This window comes from Chelonoidis abingdonii, chromosome 11 (genome assembly GCF_003597395.2).
Source record: "Chelonoidis abingdonii isolate Lonesome George chromosome 11, CheloAbing_2.0, whole genome shotgun sequence".
Taxonomy (NCBI): Eukaryota; Metazoa; Chordata; order Testudines; family Testudinidae; genus Chelonoidis; species Chelonoidis abingdonii.
The window spans coordinates 52,039,951-52,064,979 of NC_133779.1; the positions used below are offsets into that span (position 1 = coordinate 52,039,951).

At 42.2% G+C, this 25,029-nt stretch overlaps 1 protein-coding gene across 2 annotated transcripts in view; it reads left to right on the top strand.

Annotated features, from left to right (window-relative positions):
• Positions 1-25,029, top strand: part of PI4KB (phosphatidylinositol 4-kinase beta) — a 59,051-nt gene that overhangs the window by 23,821 nt on the left and 10,201 nt on the right. Inside the window, exons 4-8 of one of the 2 annotated variants that reach the window (XM_032781245.2) lie at positions 13,027-13,071; positions 18,862-19,089; positions 20,810-21,037; positions 22,039-22,148; positions 24,581-24,685. In XM_032781245.2, coding sequence (XP_032637136.1) covers positions 13,027-13,071; positions 18,862-19,089; positions 20,810-21,037; positions 22,039-22,148; positions 24,581-24,685 — 716 coding nt within the window. The remainder of the gene's footprint in view (positions 1-13,026; positions 13,072-18,861; positions 19,090-20,809; positions 21,038-22,038; positions 22,149-24,580; positions 24,686-25,029) is intronic. The other variant, XM_032781246.2, reaches the window with a different exon arrangement.

Consider the following 25,029-nt stretch of genomic DNA (forward strand, 5'->3'; position numbering starts at 1 on the left):
ATACAGCTCCCCTCTGAGGTAGGTAAGTAAATGGACTCCATCTCTCAACAACTGTGCAAGTTCTCTTGATTTTGCCAGTCCAGGGTCCCAACAGCCGATGCTCTTCAGTTTTGAGTTTGCAGCATCCACTGGAATTAAAGTTCAGATCTTCCACGTTAGCTCTTCTGGTGTCCCACAATCCTGACCCTCTGCAACCCTCCTCCATTCTAGTCTTCTCTCTAAACTCCCAGCCCTTCCAGTGCACCTCACTCCTGATTTTCGCTAAGCTCTTTGAGAAATGGGCATTCTTGTTCTGAGTTTGTACAATGGCGAGTACAATTGAATCCTGGGCCCCATTGCAATACAATTAATAAATAATCTATATATATCACACCACTGAACTGTGTTACTTCAAACTGAGCAGTGATATTTTTTATTATTTTTTTTTTTGAGGGGAGAGATGTGGACATAAATCACTAAGAACATAGTTACTTCTTTCAGAGATGAGTTCATACAGGGTCTTTTTTTGGAACGACAGTATGTTTTAATAAAAAAAATAACTTAGGCCTTGTCTAAAGTTACTGAGCAGTATTTTGTCTTCAGTGTCATGTGACATAATGAGAGCGTGCTTGTGGTGAAGGACAGTGGTGCACTTTGTTAGGCTATGCAAAAAAGAGATCCAACTGAAATTCCTCCTAGAATCTTTGTCATGGAGAATAGCAGCAAAGTAATCTTTCTGTATGGCTCATTCACTCCCTCCTGTCTGTCCCGCCTTCTCCTGCCACCCACATGATTCTAAAAACTAGAGAGGAAAAGGAATCTGATTTTTTCATTCTAATTCAGTAAATTAAAACCATCGAATCTAAATGGAAATTTTGTTGTTAACTACAGACCTGCCCAAGCTCTTACTATGAATTAGGAGTTGATAGTTCCTGAGTCCTCACAGAATCTGCTCCTAATTTAGTTTGCTGCACATAAAACAATATTTATTGGAGCTGGTTCAACTAGTAAGGTAAAAATTTTAAGTAGAAAACTGCTAATTGAATAATAAAGAATCTAGGCTGGCTGCCGGGGAAAAGTATTGAAAACCAGATCTTTTAAATGCCAGCTTCTCTGCATCTGGTTAGAAACATTTCAGCTTGGTATGGCAAAGTAGCTCAGAGCTTTGGAATAATACCAGTTTGAAACTAAATGTGAAGGCATTGATATCGGTGTCTTCAGCACCATTAGCAATATTTTAAGTGGTGCTGGAGCGTTGTTTAAATACAAATCTCTCTGCACTTCATATAAAAACTAATCCTCTAGAAGTATTCTGAATCTAAAACCTGCTTTTTGTTAGTTGTAAACATTCTCTCTCTTTCCCCTCACCTTGCTGTCCTAGCATCCAGGATCTGGTTCCCCATCCCCTTTTAAAACAAAAGGACATTAGTTTTGCAATGCATTATAACAGTAACATGGAGCTAGTACAACAATAAAGGTTATATGAACAGTAAGGAAAGGGAGGAAGTACGCCTTGGTGTTATGGTCCAGGAGACAGGCATGGGGAACAGAACTCAGTTCTGTTCTGCTAGTGTCCATGTGACCCTGGACAGGTCACTCAGCTGCTCTGTGCCTCAGTTCCCCATCTGTAAGTTGGGGACGCACTTGGGGCCATGCCATGCACTTGGTTGGAGCCTCTAGGCACTACCATAATGCAAATAATAATGGTCAGAGGGCCACTTGTGCTAGAAGTACCTCTAGAGGTATCAAGTAAGATGACTTGGATACCTTGATTACGTAGTGCACAGTTATAAATGTTGAGACCCTTGCAGGAAGGATTCTTGAGAAGTGAAAGTGACTTTTAAATGAAACCAGACATGTCTCGCTTTGTAAATTTTACGAAGATCACTTAAATTATTTTTCACTATTGTGATGAGCTGTGTTCATTGGGTAGAAAACTTGTGCTGAGCATTATTGTTAAATGTTGCAACGCTCTACAGGTGAGAGCCTGATGCTAGAAAATCATAAACAGTTCATTAAAAATAAACTCGAATTTGATTTTGAGTCTCTTCTTGCAGAAAGAAATACGTGGTGAAAATAAACAGGCAAAAGGCACTTGTAATGAATGGTCAGAGGCTGCAAGTGTCCATGAATGTGCTATGAAACTTCAGATTTTTATGAGAAAGTCCAGAGAGTTTAATGTTCAAGGCTTCTTGTTGCCCTGGTGACAAATGTGGATATTTACCAATGCTTCACAGATGTCATATGTATACCTCTGAGTTGCTAGGGAGAAGAGTTGGCTTTTGGCCTGCTTTGAACACACTCATTTTCCCGCTGTTTTGTTTTCTAAAGCAATTTCTTGGCAGGCTACCTGAAGGTAGGCTGGCAGCACATTAGCACAAACAAAGGGGAACTGACTGATACCGAACTGAAGCACCAAGTAGTAACGCTTTCACTGGTGGCTGAGCCTGGTGTTCCGTGAAGGGCAGAGAATTTCCCCTTCCTTTCTGTGATGCCCCAAATGTGCCTGCCCTGCTAGAATCCACCATCCAGGAATGAACACACAACTGGGACATCAGATCCAACTGTCAGTTCTGGTTTGGGTGCTTGCAATCTCGGTGCCCCTTTGTGTCCAGAGGATGCACCCAGGAAGAGCTGAGAATGTTGTGAGGATGGGATATTTTCCTGCTGAGGGGCTGCTGAGCTGTAGGTGCCTCTTGTGAGCGTGTTTCACCTGTGTGATAAACCAGAGAGGTGAGAGTGAAATCACTGAGATACATCACTGAAGGTTGTTCCTGGATTCCTCCTCACATCTCCCAAGGTTCCCAGTGACTGTGGTAGAGGAAGTGCTGCTGATCTCCTCCATACATGTTGATTCGATTTGTGTGCGTTCAGGCTTTGTGGCAATGTTCACACCATTTTGTTGTTGGTTTGGGGTTACTAAGAGGGTTTAGGCCAGTACCCCGCTTTTACTTCCTTCGATCTCATGTTCAGAGCCCTCTAGAACTGGAGAAGCAAATTCTACCATTTCCTTCCTGTTAAACACAGCTGAGAACATGAAAATTGAATGAGGATAGGTGCTAAGATGTTCTGAGTTTCTCAGGGTCATGCCTAAAGCTTGTAACGTTAGCAAAAAGCTATGCACTGAATTCCACAGCAGGTTTAGTTATCTGCCGTTTCTGTCCAGATGCACTAGATCTCCTATACCTGTGGTGCTTTGAATAAGGTGACAGCTTTATCTCATTTGTAATGACACAAGCTAACCCTTCCATGATCTTTAGCCAGCCAAATGACCCATCAGCCATACCCTGCTATGCCCTTTGTTCATCAGTCTAGTCATTTCCTCCTTGACTTTCCATTTGATTGTTACATATTAATGCAACATCATGATAAATTTTTGCCATGTGTGACACCATCAACTGATATTTGTCCAGCTCCATAGATAATTAGTGCTACAGGAATTCCATACTGCTGTCATTTCCGTGGCTACCATAACATTGTGCCTTGGTGTTTTCAGCCTCCACGCTAGTTTGGGGAGCAGAACCAGATCTTACTGGTGGCCTTGTAAACATATTTACTATCCCCTCCTCTGGAGGGGAGGATGAATCTGTTGGTTTGTGCGTTTGCATATTTGACTCAGGCAGTCCTGTGGTTTATGTAGTCTGCTTGTCATACCAACATGTGCTGCAGAGATGTTCAGTGAAGGGCAATGGCTTAATTAAAAATAAAATGGAAACTGAGCCTTTTGAGGAAGTTGACTTGGACTGTGCAGTAGCTGTTCCTTCCCTGAACTAGCATTGGCTCATGTTTCTGTAAGATGTTGCAAACATCTGTTGCATCAGTAAATAAGTCAAATTAGCCACAGTGCAGGAGTGAAGAGACTGACTTTCTGCTCCATTCTGCACCATGGCATGACCTTGTAAGAGCAGTGATTGAAGTCAGTGGATTGTCTGACCTTTGTAATCCTGACTTGGGTCAAATAACTGTGTGCCAGGAAATAAGGTTCAGTTGTATCTTACCATCACTCCCTTTTTATTACCCTGCCTAAGTGTTGGCTCTTACTAACTTCCCACTCATGGACTATGCTCTGCCAGCTCTGCCTAACCAAACCTGTCCCCTCCCACTTGTGACGCTGTGCCACCTTTGGTCATGCTGCTCCCCTATGTTTGGAAGAGAGCCCATTCTAGTACTCCAAGCAAGACTTGTTCTTCTCCTTCAAGCCTCTCCTGAATCTGCGTCTCTTCTGTTAACCTTTCCATATCGACCAATTCAACCCTGCTCAGACCTCATATCCTTTATCCATTAATTAAGCTCTCATTACACTTTCAAATATTTTTTAAAATCTTGACGCTAACAGAACACAAGCCAAGCAAGGTGCAGCCACTCTGCTTATAGTATCCATTCCCTTTCTGTTTTGTTTTGGCTATGTAGACTCTAAGCTCTTTGAAGCAGGAAACTTGCTCTGTTATTTGTAAGAACAATGAAGCCCACGCTCAGGACACCTATACATAAGATTTGTAAAGACTCCATGACCCACAGATTTATATAAACAGAGCCCACATTGATTTGAATTTCTGTCTATGCACGTACATTTAATAGAAGCAGGAAATTGGCTGATAGATAATCTAGACAGTGTGCTGACAGTACACCTTGTAAACTGGCTTTGCCACAAAACCAAAGGGTGAAACATCTGTCTAGGTTGCTTTTTAGAAGCACCGATTTGCCTGGATAGTTTAATCAAGGCAGCAGGTAGTAACTGACTTACTGAATTCTGCCGGTGTGAGGTAATACTTGTATTAGTATCATAGTTCAGTCTAAGCTAACAGAACCTGCTGATTTACAGAGCACAGGAATTTGCTCATTTCTTCAAGTGAATCGACTCTTAATTGCTTTCCTAGATAAGCATTAAATGGAATTGCCCTTTATTTCTATCAAATTCTTATATCCTCTCCAAAGTTCATTAAATTAAATGAGTTGGGTCAGATTCTTCGTGAATGTGCCTGTCTGAATAGGTGTGCTTAGTTTAGTGTGTGCTGGAATCCTGGAGGAATCCCCAGGTTTCTAATCCTGAGTACCAAGAGAATTGAGTTTCTTTCCTCCTTATGCAATCTTGGGCATCCTTTTTTATTTTTTCAGTCAGACTGGTTGAGTTTCCCTTCAGAGTTAGGAGATGTCTACATGGGAAAGTTATACTTGTATAAACTAAGGTGTCAATTTAAACAGAAAGTTATACTGCTGTAGCTGCCCATATTCTTAATCCAGAATAAGAATGTCTGTCTCTTTTTGTTTGTTTTATGCCTCTTTTTGGAAGGGGTTTAACATAAACCGAACAAGCTACTGTTATTCTGGAATAAGAGCTATAGCAGTTTAGTTATACCAGTAAAATTAAACCAGTATAACTGGTAAAACTTTTCTGTGTAGATGAGCCCTAAATTATATCTGTCCATCAAAAGGAAGCTGCTGGGATTTGTTCGAATTGCTGTTAATGCTAGATAGTTACTAAAGAAGAGTCAGATGTGGTTTGTAATTATTCAGTTATCAGATTTTTTTCCAAGTTGCTTTATGGTGAACTTTTTAATTTAACGGTTTGTATAAAAACACCTGTTAAGTTATATTAAAATGTTTTGGTCAAAGTATAGATTTTGTTTGAGCTTTAAAAAACCAGCTTTGCGATTTACCCACGTAACGCCCCTTTGAAATTAGTGGGAGTTGTGTGTTTAAATCCTATTCAAAGGATGAGGTTTCCAAAGCTGTCTTTCTTTAAAACAGCTTTGAAAAGTGCTCATTTTAAATGGTTTCCAATGAGATCTGAACGTCTGGTCCTAGAATGTTGTGTGAGGCTGTCAAGAGGAGGATTCCTGTTGGCTTTTTATTACATTTCAAATGTACTTTAAAAACAATGGGACTGATGGTCATATACCCTAAAGCTCCTTTACACTGCCACAGTGGTATTAAAAAGGCTTTAGGATGGATGGGGAATCAGGCTCATTGCTTTTAATGACTTAAGGTAACATTTTCAAAAGCATCTAAATGACTTAACAGCCTAACCCATTTTCCAAAATGATTCAGTCACTCCGAAAGTCAGTGGGACTTGCTGTTGGTAAGCAGGAGTAGTTACTAACATCTTGTAGATTACACTGTAGTTTTCATTATTTGAGTGAGGAAATGGGGTAACTTGTGAGCCCTGTAATACAATCCCAGCTGCTGTTGGTATGGGACGGAAGAGGCTGAATGGGAATTGAGTTTGGAGTGCCAGCCAGATTTTTCTTTCCTCTGTCTTTTACCCAGACGTTTCTGAAACTCCACGATTCGCTCTCTGAGTGTGTCTGTAGTTGGCATATTTGCTTCAGTTTATATTTGGTTTAAAAAAAAATCACTTCTATTTAATTTTTGCCAGGATTAAGCAAGTATTCGCCTTTTTGCCTTTGACGAGAAAAATTCCACTGACTCAACCATATTATAATTTTCCTTCTCTTTGTTGACTCATCCAGACTCTCTCTGTGTGTCTCAACCTGGGTCACAGTTGCTGGAGTTGGCCCATTGTGTGACTAGGAGTCCAGTGTTAAACCCTGCAACAAAGGTTATCACCGTAATGTGGAAGAAATGCACTTTATGGCCGCAGCCTGTGAACAGCCAGTTATTCATACTCCAGCCTGCTTAGTACAGCAAAAAATCTCATTAATATATAATTAAAGTCATTGTGCAGTGAATATTGGTTCTCAAATTGGTAATGTATTTAAATTGTGGGGAACAAACATTAGGCTGCTTTACTGCAAAGGAACTATGGACCTAATCCTATGAGGTGTGGGTGCATCTGAACTCCCATTGGTCCTGGTGGGGTCAAAGGATGTTCAGTGCCTTGCAGAATTGGGCAAAGCATGTTCTGCAGCTTTGCTTTAGAGGTAGAGATCCCATCCTTCTGCTCAAAAGCCTGAAAGCCAAGTGTAGTGTACTCTCTCTCCCCCCCCACCCCAAATACCCAGACTAGTAATTCCTGGTTTTCTGCTTATAAATGGTTAATTGGAGACATTTTTTTCAGTAGGAGGCAAGGTGTCTTGCTTTGTAATCCTGGATGCGTTCAGTCTAAAGCACTTCTGTTTCCACATAAAACACTATTTAAATGCTTTTTCTTTGCAGTGGGATTTTGTCTTTAGCACAGGAGCCTATTAATTTATATACTGGTCATTCCAGTCTGATTTTCTAAGTCTTAATTTAAGTTTCAATCACTTTACTTTTGAAAAGGCTTTTCTAAATAAAGCACACACATTACATCACTTCAGTGAAATCTCTCAATCCTGCATTACAGATTTCTAAAGGTGAAATAGACCCCTCTGCAGAAAGCCAGTGCCAATGCTAAAGCACTACTCTTGTCCTGCACAGGACCTCTGCACGGCCGTAATTCCATCCTGACTGCTTGTAAGAGAGTATATTATTCTTACTGGCCTAAGGTTTTATTTGAATCTAGAAAGATCAAAAATGATTTCGCTCTGTGTAGCGCAGGTTGTTAGTTTGCAATAGCTTGGTGGTACTTGTGCTAAGAGCTGCTTTAAGTAAGTCACTACCAGGCTAGTTCTTCTGTTAAATGCTTAACGAAGGGAACAGTACACAGGCATATCCTGCTATGCTCGTTTTGATTTAAAAAACCATGGATAGTCAAGCTAGCATCTCGCAGTGGTGTCAGTAGTAATGTGTGGTATTAGGAAGGAATCTACCCATTACAATATTTAGCTGGTAAGGTAAAGAGATGCTGGCATCTCTGACATCAAATTCCTGAAATAACGAATGTTTTGGCACCTGGTAGCTGAATAGTTATAGGAACAAAGCCCAACTTAATAATTTACTAGATGGACTGTAGCATCTAGATGTTGTGGCACAACAGAGCACTCATGGGGGGAAAGTGATGTATTGGCTATAGGATTTCTTCTGTTTTGGGAGCTGCAGGACAAGAATCCTTTCTTTAACCTCTCTTAGCCCAGACAACCCCCTCCCCACAAGTACTAGTTGCACTAAGTTGGTAGGGTTACCAGCTTTCTAATTGCTGAAAACTGGACCCCGCTTCCAACTTGTTCCTCCCCTCCCCCATCGCTTGCTGCTGTCCCCCCTCCCTCATGCCTGGTCACTAGATCCTCTCCCCAAACCCCTCCCTCTGCTCTGGGCTGGAAGAGGAGTTTGGCAGCAATCTATCTGAGAGAATCACAGGCTCCTTGTTCATTAATCTGAAAAGACAGGACACAAGTGCCATGTTAGAGCTGTAGCCCAAGGACATATTCCAGTTGAAGGCCTTATTGTGCAAAAATTGGCTGTGTAAAGAGTGTAATCGAAGCTAGTGAGACTACTTGTGTACAGATAGAATGTGTGATAAGGCCTCTATAGCATGTTTTCCAAAGTCTCCAGTGATGCACAGCAGGGATTAGGTCAGCCCAGTATCTCAAGGTGGGTCGACATGCTCCGTTGCCGTAGTTAACTCAGTCTGACTTTATCCTGATTTTAGTTAAATTGGTGCAACTTTGTGTGATGCTTTTAAATTGATTTAGACCTGGTTTATACCAGTTTTAGCTTGTCAGTAAATTTACCAGTTCATGCTAAATACAGAGAACTTTCCACAGATGAGTGTCTATTCCGGTTCAACTAAATAGATTTTTAAACTGGTTTGTTTAAACCTTCTGTGGTAACTAACCCAAGGTCTATATCAAGAAACAGTATTTTCTCTACTTCTTTATGCAATTAGGAAATCAGTGGTAGAAATATTGAGCCAAAAATAAATAATTGTAGAGAGATGCAAAAACTGTTGTAAAACCTGCCTGGAATTGCAAATAAAGTGCAAGAAAGAGGGAGGTGTATGGAAGGATTTTCTATGCAGTTTTCCTACGGGGGGAGGGGGGCTTGGTGTTGAGGAGTGCTTCATTTCAAACAAATGCAATTCACCTGGTTTAATAGTTTCTCTTGGCAACTTTTTAAATTTTTACATTTGTTACTTCAGGGCTCATGTAAGGTCTCATATTGTCAGCCCTAGAGATTGAAATCTCATTACAGAGCAGGTACAGCATGGAAGTGTCAACTTCTCTTCTAGGACAGGAGGGCCAACTTTGAGAGAGGAAGGAGTTCATTCTGCATGGTCCGTTTGGTCCTTGATCTTTCTGGGTATGTCTTCACTGAAAACTTAACCTGGGCTATAGCTCGGGTGTTGCCTCTAACCACCCTTCCACCCACACAGAAACACCTCTCACATGGGCTCCAGGATGCTTTTCGGTGCTAGCAGGCACAGCTAAGGGGGGGAGATGCTTGAGCTCAGGTTTCCTTTAACCCCAGGTAGGTATTCCACCTGCTTTACTGTGAGAACACCCAGGTGCTGTTAGTCCTTCAATCTATCCTACCATTCCACCTGGACTGCACTTTCTTGTCTAAGTCCTCCCTTCTTCTGCACTGCACTTCAACCTCATGTTTGCCTGCTTCATTTCTGCTGCACTTCTACAGCATTTGAACAGAAACGCTTCCCAAGAAATCCTTCTCAAAGTTGGCCCCCACCTTCTGGTAAAGCTGTAGTGAGCTATCGGTAAGAGCCATGAGAGCATTTCTGCACAGGAGCCAGTGAAGGACAGACACGTTTTCCTACAGTACACTATGAATAACTTAACAGAGTGGCCCAGTAAAATGCACTGCTAAGAACCATGACATATCCTAGAAATCCATCCCAGCACGTGGGGTACTACCGCACGGTTGTGGATGCAACCATACAGGTAGTGCTTTGTAGGAGGGATGCTCTCAAGCCTGAGCTAATCTTGCAATGAAGCACAGCCTCTGAGACTAAGAGGGCCATTTCTGGGGTTTTTTAATGTGGATATTCATCTCTTGGGAACTGAACAGAGACACATGGCACCAGAAACATCCTCAGATGGTAACAGCTTTTAGTCTGCACCTGAATTTGTGAGGTAGAGGTGAAACATACCATTGAAACTTCCCATCACTAATTCATATCCAGTTCTTTCTTGTCAGTTGTCTGCTGCAAAACAGTAATCTGTTTAAATAATCTCTACCTCCCAACTCACCTGTTCATTTAACTTAATCCTGCAGTGAAGTTGTCATGCTGAATGCAGGACCTCAAAATTAATTTACAAGACACAAGCTCAGGGTTCTGACTCCTCTGTGGGATCCAGGGCAGGGAAAACTGCATGATGAAAGGAAAGGCTCTTCTTCAAATACAGAGCTTCAATAATCAGCAAGTGCAAAACACAGCCTTATGAAGTTGGTTGAGCTCTGCTTGCTGTGCACAGGTTTATTTGTGTGAAAATCCCTCATTAATATTCATACTTGGATTGTATACCTATTTTGTGCTTTGTTTCCTGAGTCTGAAAACAAATAGTTGCTTCCTGATGAGTCTTCCAACGCTGTTGCTTAAAATATGCATGCACACACATGCCCACCCACCATTGTGGCCTAAGAATTGGTAGGGTGTTTTTTTTTTAAATGTGCTCATGAGGAAGTTATTAAATTAAATACGATTATTTCTTGAGTAAGATTAAGCCTTGTGGAATTAGCATGTCTCTGTAATTAACATGCTAAAAACAGGTCTGTTTATTTCTCTTTGGGAAGTGAATTATAAAATCAATTACACACCAGTCTCAAGGGTGTGAGGCTCCATTATTCTTTCTTTTTGTATGAAAATAAGAGTGAAGGATTTTAAATGAGGCACTACAGAAATACTGGTTTTGTTCTTAACCATATTTTATTCAAGAAATCAGAATATTGCTACCTTTGAGCCAGATGAAAACCGAAGAGGGAGAGTTTTGCTGAAACATAAACATTTACATTGTTCAGATTTATACCATAAATAAGAGAGTCCTAGCCAAAACTCTCGGCACCTCTGCCACAAATTACAGACACAAAATTAAATTACTGCTGTCGGACCCGAATCCCTAACTAACACAGAACCCCCCTTTCCCCCCTACAAATCTACACCCCATCCTCTGCAGCAGTCCATGCAAATTACTTCTTGTAGTGTGCACTGAAGGTCAACAGACCCAGGTTTGGTTGGTGGGGGAGGGTATGGAGCTCGTCTCAGAGCTGAAGTCCCCTCATGGAAAGTGCACTTCAGGTTCTCTCTTAAATCAAGGGGGAGTGAGCTTTGCTCATGGCAATGTTGGCAGTATGGCATGAGGAAAGAGGTTGTGTCTCAATTAGAAAGATCTCAGGCCATTGGCGGATTTACAGGCCAAAGCAAACACCTTAAACTCAGTCTGGAAACCACTAGGCAGCCAGCGCAGACCGCAGAGCAATGGTATCACACAGTGCTGCCGAGAAGCACTGCTTGTAAACAGGTCACCACGCTCTGCACCATCTTAAATTTCTGGATTGGGTTATGGTGTCAGCACATCTTTGTGTAAATCACTTCTATTCTACAGGAATCAGAGTAGAGGAGAGGTTGCCCTGGTTTTGGCCTCTTGAGGCCCATGTTGGCAGCTTTCCAGGAGACGATGGCTGTACTGATTTTGTATGAAATGGAACCAATTGCAGCTAAGATATGCAGTGTCCAGACCATGTGTCGAGTAGACACATGGTCTGGACACTGCATATCTTAGCCAGGTTTTAACAAGCTCCTATTGCAGCTGTCGGAGATGGTTTGGAAGCTGTCTGGATTTTTATCAAGCGTGGGGCAGTCTCTCCAGTGAATGGGGTAAACTCTGGAGTGCTGTGACCGTCTGCTGGATTGGGTTCCAAGCATGAAATTGTGTTGGAATTTCTTCCTGTGGTGTGAGGTGGGGAGAAAAATGACCAGGAGTTCTGTTCAATTACCAGAACTGCTTGGTGATCGTCGCTTCCAGTTCCCCAGTTGCCTTGAGCACCCTTGCTCTGCAAGAAAGTGTAATCTAGGCTGTATTTGCACTTAGCTCTGTGGGGTAGAAGAGCTGTTCATTTATATTAACGCTAATATACCCTTCTGCTGCCTCTTATTTTTCACTTTTGGGTATTGGAAAGTTATGGGGACCATAAAACGACTAGAGACCAGGGCAATGTAAACTACAAGATTATGTGCAGACTGTATTATGAATATAAGGAACCAAACAACCGCTGTTAAATTGAGGTCGTCTATCTTCTCAGGAATGATTTGTGATGGAACCTAAAATAACCATTAGAGCAGCTACACAAAATTTGTCTTTGTCTGCTGTAGAGAAGTCTGATTAATAGTTTGTGTTTAGTGGCCCTGCTGATACAAAGAAAGTTTCTGATAGTATGGTGAATCTACTTCTTCCATGTACTTGTCTCCTGATTATAATTCCGCCTTGCCAACTTGACTGAGCAAATGGCTTAAATGTTGGGTTTTAATCTGGTTCTAGGATAAATTACCATGAGGATAATTTTCTAGTGAAAAAACTGTCCAAATTAAAGTACTCAATGGAAAATTATAGATGGATGCAGTGATGGAGGAAAGGTTTTGTAGTTTCGATTGTGAACTGTTTTGGGCATGCTTGTTTTGCATGCAGCACCTAGCATAGAAGAACCATGATCCTTGATTGGGGCCTCTAGGCACTACTGCATTTTAAATACAAACTTATTTGGATGCTACCACAGCTATTTGATAGCACTAATATGTTTTGGAGAATCTGAAGTACTTTTGACCTTCATTTTTGTGTGATGAAGTATTTTGGAAAGATTTTGACCAATGAAAATAAAGTCATTTGACACTGTTTACAAGATTTCAGCAATAACAGACCTAATCTAATAGATCTAACTTAGATTGTAAGATCTTTGGAGCAGGGAACCCTGGCTGTGTTTGAAAACTTCACGGACATGTATGGCATTATACTAGTAATAAATCTAGATTCATAAACTTATTGCAGGATCCCTTAATCCCAATCACTCTAGTATTATCCAATGACCATAGTAAAATTAAGTTTCTGTTTATCAGATTTTGCAATTTCTGATTAAAGGTTAGCAAACATGACTTTTTTAAATAAATGAAAAATGGTCTTATAAAATTGGAGCTAAACTATTGCCTTTTCTCCCCCTTCTTTCTTTCTTTCTTTATCTTAAAAAAAATAAAAAAAAAAAATCCTTTCATCCTTTTCCCAGGAATTCTCATCGAGTACGGAAAGTCTTGATAAATCATTCCGTTCCGTAAGTTTGGCCAGTTTTGTTCTAGTGGCTGGGTTGCCTGGCTTCCTTATTTTACAGCAGCATTTCCTCTGTGTCCTGGATTACTAATCTCTGGTCACCTGGCAATGGCCCTTAAACAGCTCTGATATTAAGCCACTCCGTGTAGAACACTGCATTGCAAGAGCATTTCGATGCCAGCATTTTATGCCCAGTGCATGCACTCTATTGGCTGAGTCCTCTTGAGCTGTAGCAAAGTTCTGCTATCCTGTCTTACGCAGAGGCAAAACAGAGAAGTTGATAACATTTTGATCTGAACATGAGAATATTTGTCCAGTTTATGCTTTTCAGTAGCCTGCAGTGAAATACAAGTTAAACAGAGTTTTGGGAATTTTTGCTTGTACAATTTTGACTAAAGTAAACAAGAAGTCTTGAGGGTGCCTGTATGTTAGATGTTGTAATTCATCAATAAATACCTAGTTGTGGAGATATTAAAAAATTAAAAGCTTCAATGCAGGTGAATAACCTGGCTGATGATACTGAATTTTAAATACTCATTCAAACCCGTCTCTGTGTGTTCTCCCCTCTAGTTAGAGGAAATGCTGTTTCCTTAAATTTTCTTACAAGTTGTCTGCCAGATGGAATTTAATTTGCATTTTCCACAAAAATCAGTTTTCTGTCTGTTGAAATTACTTTAGATCAAAACTGATGTTCCCTAATAATTCTTCTCTTATTATGAAACATTTTTCATTTTTAATCAAGGGCATCTCTCTCTCTAATTTGTACCATTTTCCTAACAGTGCACATTCTCACTTTGGGATTCCTAATTGGCTTCCCATGTATTGAATATGTAGTCCATGATCAAAAATCACTTATCGAGAGCTGTGGGGTTGTCTTTTTAGTATTATTGTTTACAGTGTCTTACATACCATTGTGTTAGTCAAATAATTTGAATAATGTTGAATTCCTCCCGTGTAAATGAGGTCTTTGAAATGTACCTGACTGTATCTTGCTCCTTTAATGAGTAGATTTGAAGTCTTATCGTGTTCTAGGATTATTTCCACAGTTGCTGTGTGTGAAACGGTAAGAAAAGGATGGTAAATGAAACCTTACAGTGGGCTCATGAAGTGACTCAATGCTGTTCTTGTACAACCAATTCAGAAGCAACACACTGAACTGGGTTGGCATTTATTGATATACTCAGCTGACTTTAAAATATATGCCAAGGATGACAGGATGTTCTCAAGAGCCAGTGCTTAGAGAAGTGGTGACTGGGAACCAGGACTCCTGGGTTCGGTTCCTAGTTCTACCACTGTATTGCTGCATAACCTTGGGTCACTACATTTTTCTATTCCTTATTTTGTCTGAAAAAGAGGATAATGCTTAAATACCTCCACAGGGTTATTAGAAGGCTTAATGTTTGTAAAATCCTTCAGATCCTTGGACTTGGATAGAAGGGGCTGTAGAAGAGCAAAATGTTTTCTATATTTTATAGCAATAGTTATGTTACCTTTTATATCAGTGATTTCAGTTTTATAGTTCTTACATCAATGTTGCCTGAAGCTTGTGAGATCCACTTACAGTTTAAATGCCTGTTCTGTAACTGAAAGGGACTCATTGTGGTGCTGGCTTCTGCCTTTCTCCCTCAGGAGAGAAATCTATTCTTCAGGTTTCACTAACCATGTTATACTTGAACATGGCAGACCTTTATTGTAACCAGTCAGACTCTTTGCAAACCTTTGTCGTAGTTATAAACCAGCTGCAAACACCTGTGCCTAGCTAAATTTCCTAGGATTTTATACGCATGCACATGTATGAGATATGTAGTATTCCTCATAATTAACATTTTTAATCTTGAAATCTAGTGGCAGCATACATCTATCTGGAAGAGTCCAGATGGCTTGTAGAACATCCGTTCTAGTCTATGCACCGTTGCTCTGTTTCTGTAAAGGCCCATGGCCTGCTGCCTGTGCTACACACCACCTGTAACTCTTGTCTAGCTTTCAGTGCATCAGGTAGGAGTCTCTACCAGTTTAGTAGTGGAAGTGAAAGAACATGTAAGATATGACGAGAAACTGGATATAACTGAGATTCTGCCGGGTATAGCTCTGAGACAGCACCTGTGGGGTTTCTCATTCCTGGCACCAGAAAGATATAAAGTGGAAGGAGCTCAGAAAAAAAGCAAAGAAATATGGTGAGGGAGACACGAGGGGGGTTGAATTGAGGAAGGACTAAGTGTGAAGTCCGTATAGCCTGACTAAGTGGGATCATAGCAATCTACAAATGTTTGAATACACACGCCAAGGAGCAAGAGAGAGGAATTGCTTAGAGTGGACCGAATGGGATAGGGCTAGGATTGGGATATGGGGATGATATTGGAGACAAGGAAAATATAGATGGAACATCAGGAAATAGTTTTTGACAATAAGATCTCTTAGAATTTGCAGAACATGAGAACGGCCATACTAGGTCAGACCAAAGCTCCATCTAGCCCAGTATCCTGACTTCTAGCAGTGGCCAATGCCAGGTGCCCCAAAGGGAAGTGGGGAGACCTCCACTGCTTGGGACACTAAAACTAAACTGGACAAAAGCCCTGGGGAAGGGACAACCTTCCGTGCAGGCTGAGAGGCTGGAGTAGATGGTACTCATGTGAAATTAAAGATGAAAATGACCTACGATTCCTTACGGAAGGAACATGCTTATGAGAGGACAGTTGCTAGAATAGGCAACACAAGCACTGCTTCCCAAACCATTTTCATTTTCATCCTAATTCCTGAGCAGACCACAGGGCTTGCTCCAGATCAGACCAAAATTATCTCCTCCCCCTCACTCCCCACAACCTGAGCATAGCAAACGCCTGGTTGTGATCCCTGCAAGGTATTGTACTGAGCGACCGTAGGATGCCAGTTATCTGGGCTGTTTTTATAATTGGAGTAAGGCCCATCGTGGTTATTCAGCAGTATCCAGACCTAAAATGTCATGGTTTAAATTGGGTGGATTTTTTCAGGGGATGGAGTGATTTTAAAACGTCATCAGTTAAATGTGGTGCTGTAGTATCAAGTAAGCGTTTATATTGGCCAAGAGAGTGCTAGAGTGATACTTAACTATGCTGAGAACCTGAATGAAGGAGTAAGGTTTCACCTCCACCCCTCTCTGCTTGGCCTCAGAAGTTAGTTTAATGTCATGATCCAGTGTAAGGTAAGCTTACTGTTTACTTTCTGATGCTGGAATGCAGGTCTGCATGGGCTTAATTCAATCTGTCGGATCTTTCTGCGGTTCAGTGTCTGTTATACAGAGATGGAGCTTAGGTTGCTGGTACCATTCAAGGTCAGTGACACTGTGGAATCCAGCTGGGTATTTAAATTTTCCAAAATGGCCTCTAACAGGGCACAAGGTTATGACTGAGCTATATACAGTATTGGAAAATTAATGAGCTGCTTGGAGTTCAGGAATTTAGCAATAACAACCAATAAGGAGGCCATTTCCTGGCAGTTCACAACTGCCTGGAGGAGTTGAGGGCCTGAGGTTGTTCTGAAGGTCCATAATCCAGACAAACTGCCAGGAAGTGTCTATGCAGTGGTGTTGTAGCCGTGTTGGACCCAGGATATTGGAGAGACAAGGTGGGGGAGGTAATATCTTTTATGGGACCTACTTCTGGTGGCAAGAGAGACAAGCTTTCAGGCTTATGTGGAGCCCTTCTACTGAGAGCCTAGAACTTCTGAGTTCTGTTCCTGTCTGACGGTAGCTTTGTGCAAGTCACTTCCCCTCTCTCACTCTGCTTCCCTCTTCCGAAAACGGGATGATATGTAACTTTGTAAATGCTTTGAGCTATAGATAAAAAGTGATTTAAGTGCCAAGCGTTAGCTCTCTTGAAGGGCTGTGAAGCTTAATTGGTTAATGTTTGCAAAGTACTTTGTCAAGGAAAAACATTGTATGAAAAGTATTAAACAGTTTAAAAACTGGGAGAATATAAGACGTTGAAGTGATGAGCTGAATTGTGCATTGCCATAGATGTACCAGTGCTCTCTTCTTAGCAGATCAAGATTTGAACAGTCGTCTTGAGGAAAGCAGGGTTTCACTCTTAGCATGCTATTATGTTTATGCAGCTCAGAGTTCCATTCACTAATTCTCCTATTGGACACAATCATAAATCACTACTGCAGTAACTAGGTTTTACTGAATACCTCACTAGTGTGTGCAATGCATGGAAGTTTCAATATGCATAAACTGCTACTCGATTTTTGTATGTGAAATTATCAGCTGCACACACACCAAAGATGAAAATTGACTTGAGCCATGAGGGACAACGAACTTTAAAATAGTATCAATAATCACATTAAGCTATTGCAGCATTTTGGGGTTTTGGTTGAAACAGCCCAAAAGATTCTGGGGAAAAAGTGGATGGCTTCAGTGTCATGGATACTTCTGGAGGGTGAGAATATTTGTTTTGACCGTTTGCACTGCAGTGAGTATGTTAGCATCAGTGTGGTGATCAGGAACAAAGTTACCAGAAGTGCTGCGAGGTAGTTTCTGGACAGTGGAGTCAGGATGCCAGTCTGAAAGGTAGCATACAGACAGGGTCATTCTACTTTGGATGGGGATTGTTAAAATAGAAGATTGGACCTACATGATGTAGTTCTGATGTGTGTATGCTAAAGGACCTAGCATCGGATGGCGCAGAGTTTTTAAATATTCATTCTATGCCTGGTGGTTGCAGTTGATCCTGCTGCCTTGGATGCTATGCAAACATTTCCTCCTATCGCAAGGACACCTATACTTTGTTAGCCAGCGTAGTTTACTGAGGGAAAGCTGCTGTCTTCAGGAGGGTGACTATTGACTGCTTTATAGAGTGAGGTGCTTCACTTACATTGAAGCATGAAAGCTTTTTGATGTGGACTACAGACAAAAACTAAACCCCTCTGCTCTTACAGAGGATGGAAAAGGACATTCAAGTTAACTTGATGGCTATTTTTCCTTTTTACCAACTTCACTTAGTCTTTCATAGTTCTAAAAGATGTTCTGTTATAAATACCTTTTCCTTTGCTCTCTTTTCCCCTGCTACATAGCTTTTGCATGTGCTTTTCTAGCATGATTGGTGATGGGGACACTTCACAGCTTTTAATTCTGTGTCTTTAATGGCAGAATTCAACCGTCAACTTCTACCATTTCAAGTTACAGTTCTGCCGCTCAGAAGGAGTAGAACCCTGTTTAACCTGCAAAATACAGCAGACACATTCACAAATGTGTTGATGGTTAAAAGCTTTAACCTGTACTTTAAGATTGAAGTTTAATCCCACCATAAAATCAGAATTCTGAGAAATATTCCCCAGATTTTGACTTAAACAATCCAACCCTGACAAAGTAACTGCGTGAGGCTGGTAGAATTAGAGAAAAAGATCTGGGCTCCCTCTAATGGCTCTTAAGGAGTAGAGACTTTACACTAGTGCCAGATCTGTGCTGTTGCACAGATAGATGAATAAGTGAACAAAGATAACCATGGTAAATTAGCACCACAGTGGGATTGTGGTGTGAAGATTTTTATCCCAGTGAAAATGGCCAGTTTCAAGGTGAATGAAATCCTCTAAGGAGGTTCTTGTGCTCAATATACATGTTGTTGTTTTTTTGTAGTGTCCTGTTTTACAGGCGATCACCTGCTCCTTATATTCACAAAAGCATCAGACAGATAGAAGCTTTTCTTTCATGTGCAATTTATCGCAACGATTTCAGACTGACTCCTAATTGTAGGACTGTGGGTATCTTTCACACACAGCTGTTGCCTTAACTCTTTTCTCCCGCTTCCTTAAAACATTTTAGCCTGTCAGACTTGCCCCAGAGAGAGAATTCATCAAATCGCTGATGGCCATTGGGAAGAGACTAGCCACTTTGCCCACCAAAGAGCAGAAGACTCAACGTCTTATCTCGGAGCTGTCTTTACTTAACCATAAGCTTCCAGCACGCATCTGGCTTCCCACAGCTGGCTTTGACCATCATGTGGTGCGGGTGCCTCACACCCAGGCAGTGGTGCTCAACTCCAAGGACAAGGTAAGAGTGGCCGAGCAAGGAAGGTTCATTCTCTTGAAGCATTGTGAAATTAGCACTTCCCTTAAAAGCTGACTTCAGAGAACCCAACATGAAGAGCGTCTGCATCTTCTGGTTATTAAGAGAAGGTGAATGATTATTTATTTAGCTTAACCAGGCATAAGTAAGATTCACCTGGCAGGGTCTGTCGTCACCATATGGTACAGAGATGTAGCAGGTAGAGCAGCTCATAGCAGCCATGTTGCTCCCCTGCTATCATTGTCTGGGCTGCATCACTTGAGAAGGTCAAGGACTCGAGAGAGGTAGGAAGAGGAGTCCATGCAAGGATAGCTGGGAGGGGAGAGTCCAGAGTAGGCTTGAGCGAGAGGAAGTTTCCCCAAAGCTTTCTAATGTTAGGTTTGAAATGTTCCTGGATTCATGTCCCTCTGAGCCACCTTCAAACCCTAACAGCCCCCCTTCAGAAAAAGGGCCAAGTTTAATGGTGGCATGGTTTCAGTGCTGTGTGAGGAGGACTGGATTTCAGAGGTACTGAGCAGCATAACTCCCATGGAAACAAATGGGACCTGCAGGCATTCAGCATCTGAGAATCCAGCCCAATAATGTCAGAAAAATCGACCAAAGATATTGGGATAACATTCAGAGCTGGGTTATATCTAAGCTACTGGCACCTGGGGCAGAATATAAGGCCACTGTTTTAAAGAGTTGTTTCTGCATGACTTTGAGCTCTCTGGGAAAGCTCGTAAGCACGCGAGCGCTCCCATTAACTCCAGTGACACTACTCCCATACTTCAAGTTAAGCATGTTCTGATGTGCTTTGCAAGGTCGGTGCCAAAATGCCCAGTACCTTGCAGGACTGAGCCCCCCAAGCTCAACGTTTTTTCTTCTGGTGGTTGTAAGTTAGTTTTGCATTGATGTGAATGTTACTGATGTCTCTGAAACATCAGAGTAAAATACGCACTTTGGTGCTACTCAAGGTAATTAGCATCTGACACTAAGCAGATCTTGTTCCATTTACCTTACTCTGTGCACCTGTGCTTATGCGCTAAACAAGCTGAGATGCTTCTGGTTTCAAGATATTGCAGTATTATTTTATTAGATCCTCTGATTTTCAGTATCAATACAAATTACTATAATCCCCTTCCTACCTTCATCTGGAATGTAAATTAAAGGTATATTTATTAGTTACATACTGTAATCGCCTGCTAGTGATGGTACCACTGAAAATTGTAGAGAGAGCAGCAGGATGTAGGACTCAGTCAGGAACCCCCAAACATGGCACTAACTTGGTCTGTGACACACAAACCTCTGTTTTCCCATTTGTAAAAAGACTTAGCTGATCCCCAGAGTATTTGGAAGACAGATTATTGTTAGTCACAGGATTATGGTAGCAAGTATGAGCTCTAGTCCTGGACCAAGACCGAGGAGAAGGGACCAATCTAAGGATAAGATGAGAGAGCAGGTAGATTGTAAAAGCGGCAAAGAGTTCTGTGGCACCTTATAGACTAACAGACGTATTGGAGCATGAGCTTTCGAGGGTGAATACCCACTTCGTCGGATGCATCGGGTAGATTGATTGATGTTCAGGGTGGCTTGATGGTGGAACAGCTAGATACTAGGCAGTGTTAAAAGTGAACTGCAAAGCAAGAGAGAAATGAAGGACTCAGACCCTGGCCAGTGTAAGTTGTCACCCTGTGTCAGTGACATTTGTTTTTGCTTCCCTCAGGCTCCCTATTTAATCTACGTTGAAGTACTTGAATGTGAAAATTTTGACACCACTAGTGTGCCGGCCCGGATCCCAGAGAACCGCATCCGGAGCACGAGGTCTGTGGAGAACCTGCCAGAATGTGGGATCACTCATGAGCAGAGGGCCAGCAGCTTCACCACCGTTCCCAACTATGACAACGATGATGAAGCCTGGTCTGTGGATGATATTGGGGATCTGCAGGTGGAGGTGAGGCAGCCAATGGCGCTGGAGCCAAACTCCCTGTCACTAAGACTAGAAACCCAATGGGGAAAATGAGTCCCAGCCATAGAACTGTGTCCCTGTTGTAAGGGAGAGGGGACATACAGTGCAGTCTGTTCTTAGAGGAACCTACCCTACTCAGACGGCTCCTGTTTTGGTGACTCCTTGCAGCCAAGGAGGTCTGGATGCTTTTCTCTGTGGGATATGCTTACCAACATTAAGAGCAGCTAGAGCGGAGTCGCTTGAGTGGAATACACAAGGGTTTGCCTCCTTGCCACGCTCAGCAAGATGCCTATACAGCTTTGTCTGTAATGTCTTACTCCTTCCCTTTCGGTATGTCCCGCAGTGAGAGCTCTGAGCCAGCTGTAGCACGGCTGCATTCTAGAACTAGTTGGTGAACAAGGGACTTCCCGACCGTGATCATGGTAGGAGTAGCTGCCTGGCTTGTAAAGAAAAGATGCGTGCAAGAGAATTTCTCTTGTGAGCAACCTCTTGTGCACTGAAAGCTTTTGTATAGTGCAGCACATCCCAGGCACTGAGTGCAAACAGGAACGTGAAATCTTCATCCTAACACATTAAAATGCCGTGGCTCAGAGATTGAAATAGCAAGCCGGCCTGGCGCCCCAGATTCAAATCTTGGCAGGAGAGGCTCAGTCATTCATCCCGCCAAGGTAGATAATTGAGTGCTGTGCAGTTCACTCTGTGCCCATTCTTCTTTTTTGGATGAGACCTTAAAAATTGGGCCTGTCTGCTCTGCATGGCTATTAAAGGTCCCATGGGACACTTCTCATAGCCAGGGTTTGCCCTGCTGTTGGACAATGTGTAAGCTCACCACCTTCACCCTAGAAGTGGCTGCATTTCAGTGGCTCTGAACCTGATTGATGGATCCTTTGGACTGAAAGGTTTATAAAGGTAACATTTTATCATTTTTCACTAAGGACAACGCTGAGACTTGCTGGTCTGTAACTCAGTCTTGCGTCTCTTTCCAGTTTCCAGAGATGCACACCAACAGCTGTGACAATATTTCCCAGTTCTCTGTGGACAGCATCACCAGCCAAGAGAGCAAGGAGCCTGTGTTCATAGCAGCTGGCGATATTAGGTAAGAGCGAGCTTGTGTCGTGGGTGGGAGATTTCCCTTGTTGTAACAGGAATTCTTCAAGACCGCAGGGCTGGAGATAGATTTCACTGTCTTTATTTAAAACAAGCCTTGGTGTCAGGTGGGGAGGAGTACAGGGTATCTTCATTAAATCTCTGGAGAAAAAGTCCATTAGTCAGTACTCATCTTTCTCACTAGGCCTGAGCATCAAGTGCCCTGTATGTTCCTGGACTGGAGGCAGGTGAGGACTGAATAGTGGCTATGTGTAATGGGATGTGCAGTATGAATTAATTTCAAAGCCTCTTTTAAACAAATGCACATATTAGCTGGGTAGGGGGTTCTCTTTCACCTAAGCAAAGTTCAGTGTCAGATCTGAGAATCTTTGAAAACTAGGAGCAAGACCAAAGTCAAAAGGTAAATTCTTCATCATATGAGTCAGCTGACCAATTAGTAGCCTTTTGGTGATATATGTGGTGTAGAGGAAACTACAGACCAGTTAGTTTAACTTCTGTGCCAGGGAAGATAATGGAGCAAGTAATTGAAGAAATCATCTGCAAACACTTGGAAGGTGGTAAGGTGATAGGGAATAGCCAGCATGGATTTGTAAAGAACAAATCGTGTCAAACCAATCTGATAGCTTTCTTTGATAGGATAACGAGCCTTGTGGATAAGGGAGAAGCGGTGGATGTGGTATACCTAGACTTTAGTAAGGCATTTGATACGGTCTCGCATGATATCCTTATCGATAAACTAGGCAAATACAATTTAGATGGGGCTACTATAAGGTGGGTGCATAACTGGCTGGATAACCATACTCAGAGAGTAGTTATTAATGGCTCCCAATCCTGCTGGAAAGGTATAACAAGTGGGGTTCCGCAGGGGTCTGTTTTGGGACCGGCTCTGTTCAATATCTTCATCAACGACTTAGATGTTGGCATAGAAAGTACGCTTATTAAGTTTGCGGACGATACCAAACTGGGAGGGATTGCAACTGCTTTGGAGGACAGGGTCAAAATTCAAAATGATCTGGACAAATTGGAGAAATGGTCTGAGGTAAACCGGATGAAGTTCAATAAAGACAAATGCAAAGTGCTCCACTTAGGAAGGAACAATCAGTTTCACACATACAGAATGGGAAGAGACTGTCTAGGAAGGAGTATGGCAGAAAGAGATCTAGGGGTCATAGTGGACCACAAGCTAAATATGAGTCAACAGTGTGATACTGTTGCAAAAAAAGCAAACGTGATTCTGGGATGCATTAACAGGTGTGTTGTAAACAAGACACGAGAAGTCATTCTTCCGCTCTACTCTGCGCTGGTTAGGCCTCAACTGGAGTATTGTGTCCAGTTCTGGGCACCGCATTTCAAGAAAGATGTGGAGAAATTGGAGAGGGTCCAGAGAAGAGCAACAAGAATGATTAAAGGTCTTGAGAACATGACCTATGAAGGAAGGCTGAAAGAATTGGGTTTATTTAGTTTGGAAAAGAGAAGACTGAGAGGGGACATGATAGCAGTTTTCAGGTATCTAAAAGGGTGTCATCAGGAGGAGGGAGAAAACTTGTTCACCTTAGCCTCTAATGATAGAACAAGAAGCAATGGGCTTAAACTGCAGCAAGGGAGATTTAGGTTGGACATTAGGAAAAAGTTCCTAACTGTCAGGGTAGTTAAACACTGGAATAAATTGCCTAGGGAGGTTGTGGAATCTCCATCTCTGGAGATATTTAAGAGTAGGTTAGATAAATGTCTATCAGGGATGGTCTAGACAGTATTTGGTCCTGCCATGAGGGCAGGGGACTGGACTCGATGACCTCTCGAGGTCCCTTCCAGTCCTAGAGTCTGAGTCTATGAGCGTGTACGTTACAACATATTTGAGATCTCAGAAGCTAAATAGGCTTAGGCTTAGGCTTAGGCCAGGTCGGTACTTGAAGGCACGATCTCCAAGGGAAACATGAATACTACAAGAGTTGGAGTTGATGGTTCAGCTGGTGAAGTTCTTCTTTTAAGATGATACTTAGTGCAGCCGCTTAGCTAGCTTTAGGAGGTGCAGTGTTGCTGAAAATTGACTTACTTGAATGAGACTGAAGACTGTGGTTCTGCCCATGTGTATCGCAAAGACATAGGAGTGTAAGCCCCGTTTTCCTAATTTGAATTAGAGTAAATTCAGCCCATGGAAAATCAACCTCTGCTGTTTCTGTTAGATACAGCATTCGTTTTCACCCCCCACCTTAAAATGTTGTGTAGGGTTGTTGCACTGTTAAACAGCTGTTATGTTCCACTCCAAAGCAGGGTCTGCATGTCAGTGATCGGTGACGTGATCCCTGACAATACAAGCTTTGTAAGGTGCTTTGGGCTAATGTGTGTATGATGGTATTGGATTGTCACTGAAACCTCTCTTGTGGAAAGCAGACGTGCATTTTTAATTACTTTACTTTCTAGACGGCGCCTCTCAGAGCAGCTTGCACACACCCCAACAGCTTTCAGGAGGGACCCTGAGGATCCTTCTGCTGTTGCCCTGAAGGAGCCCTGGCAGGAGAAAGTCAGGTATGAGAGAAGGAGGTGGGTGGGGTACATGGGAAAGCTGAATTGTCCCATTCCCATAATAGGTCCGTGTTGAAACCCCAGCTACGTCTCTATGGAATAATTTACCTTGTGGCTGCCTGTGGTGGTTTGCTCTGTAAGTAAATGTGGGGCATCAGCTTTGGCCCTGGCTGCCTATAGGGAGCAAATATTGACTCAGATTCAGTATTTTCAAAACAAAAGGCCCTCCATACACAGCAGTGATTGATTTAGGCTCTGTATTCCAGGGTGCTCAGAATCCTGTAAGCTTGGTGCTTGGCTTATTCTTTTGAGGGAGTGTGATTGTGGGTGGGAGGGGAGGTGATAGA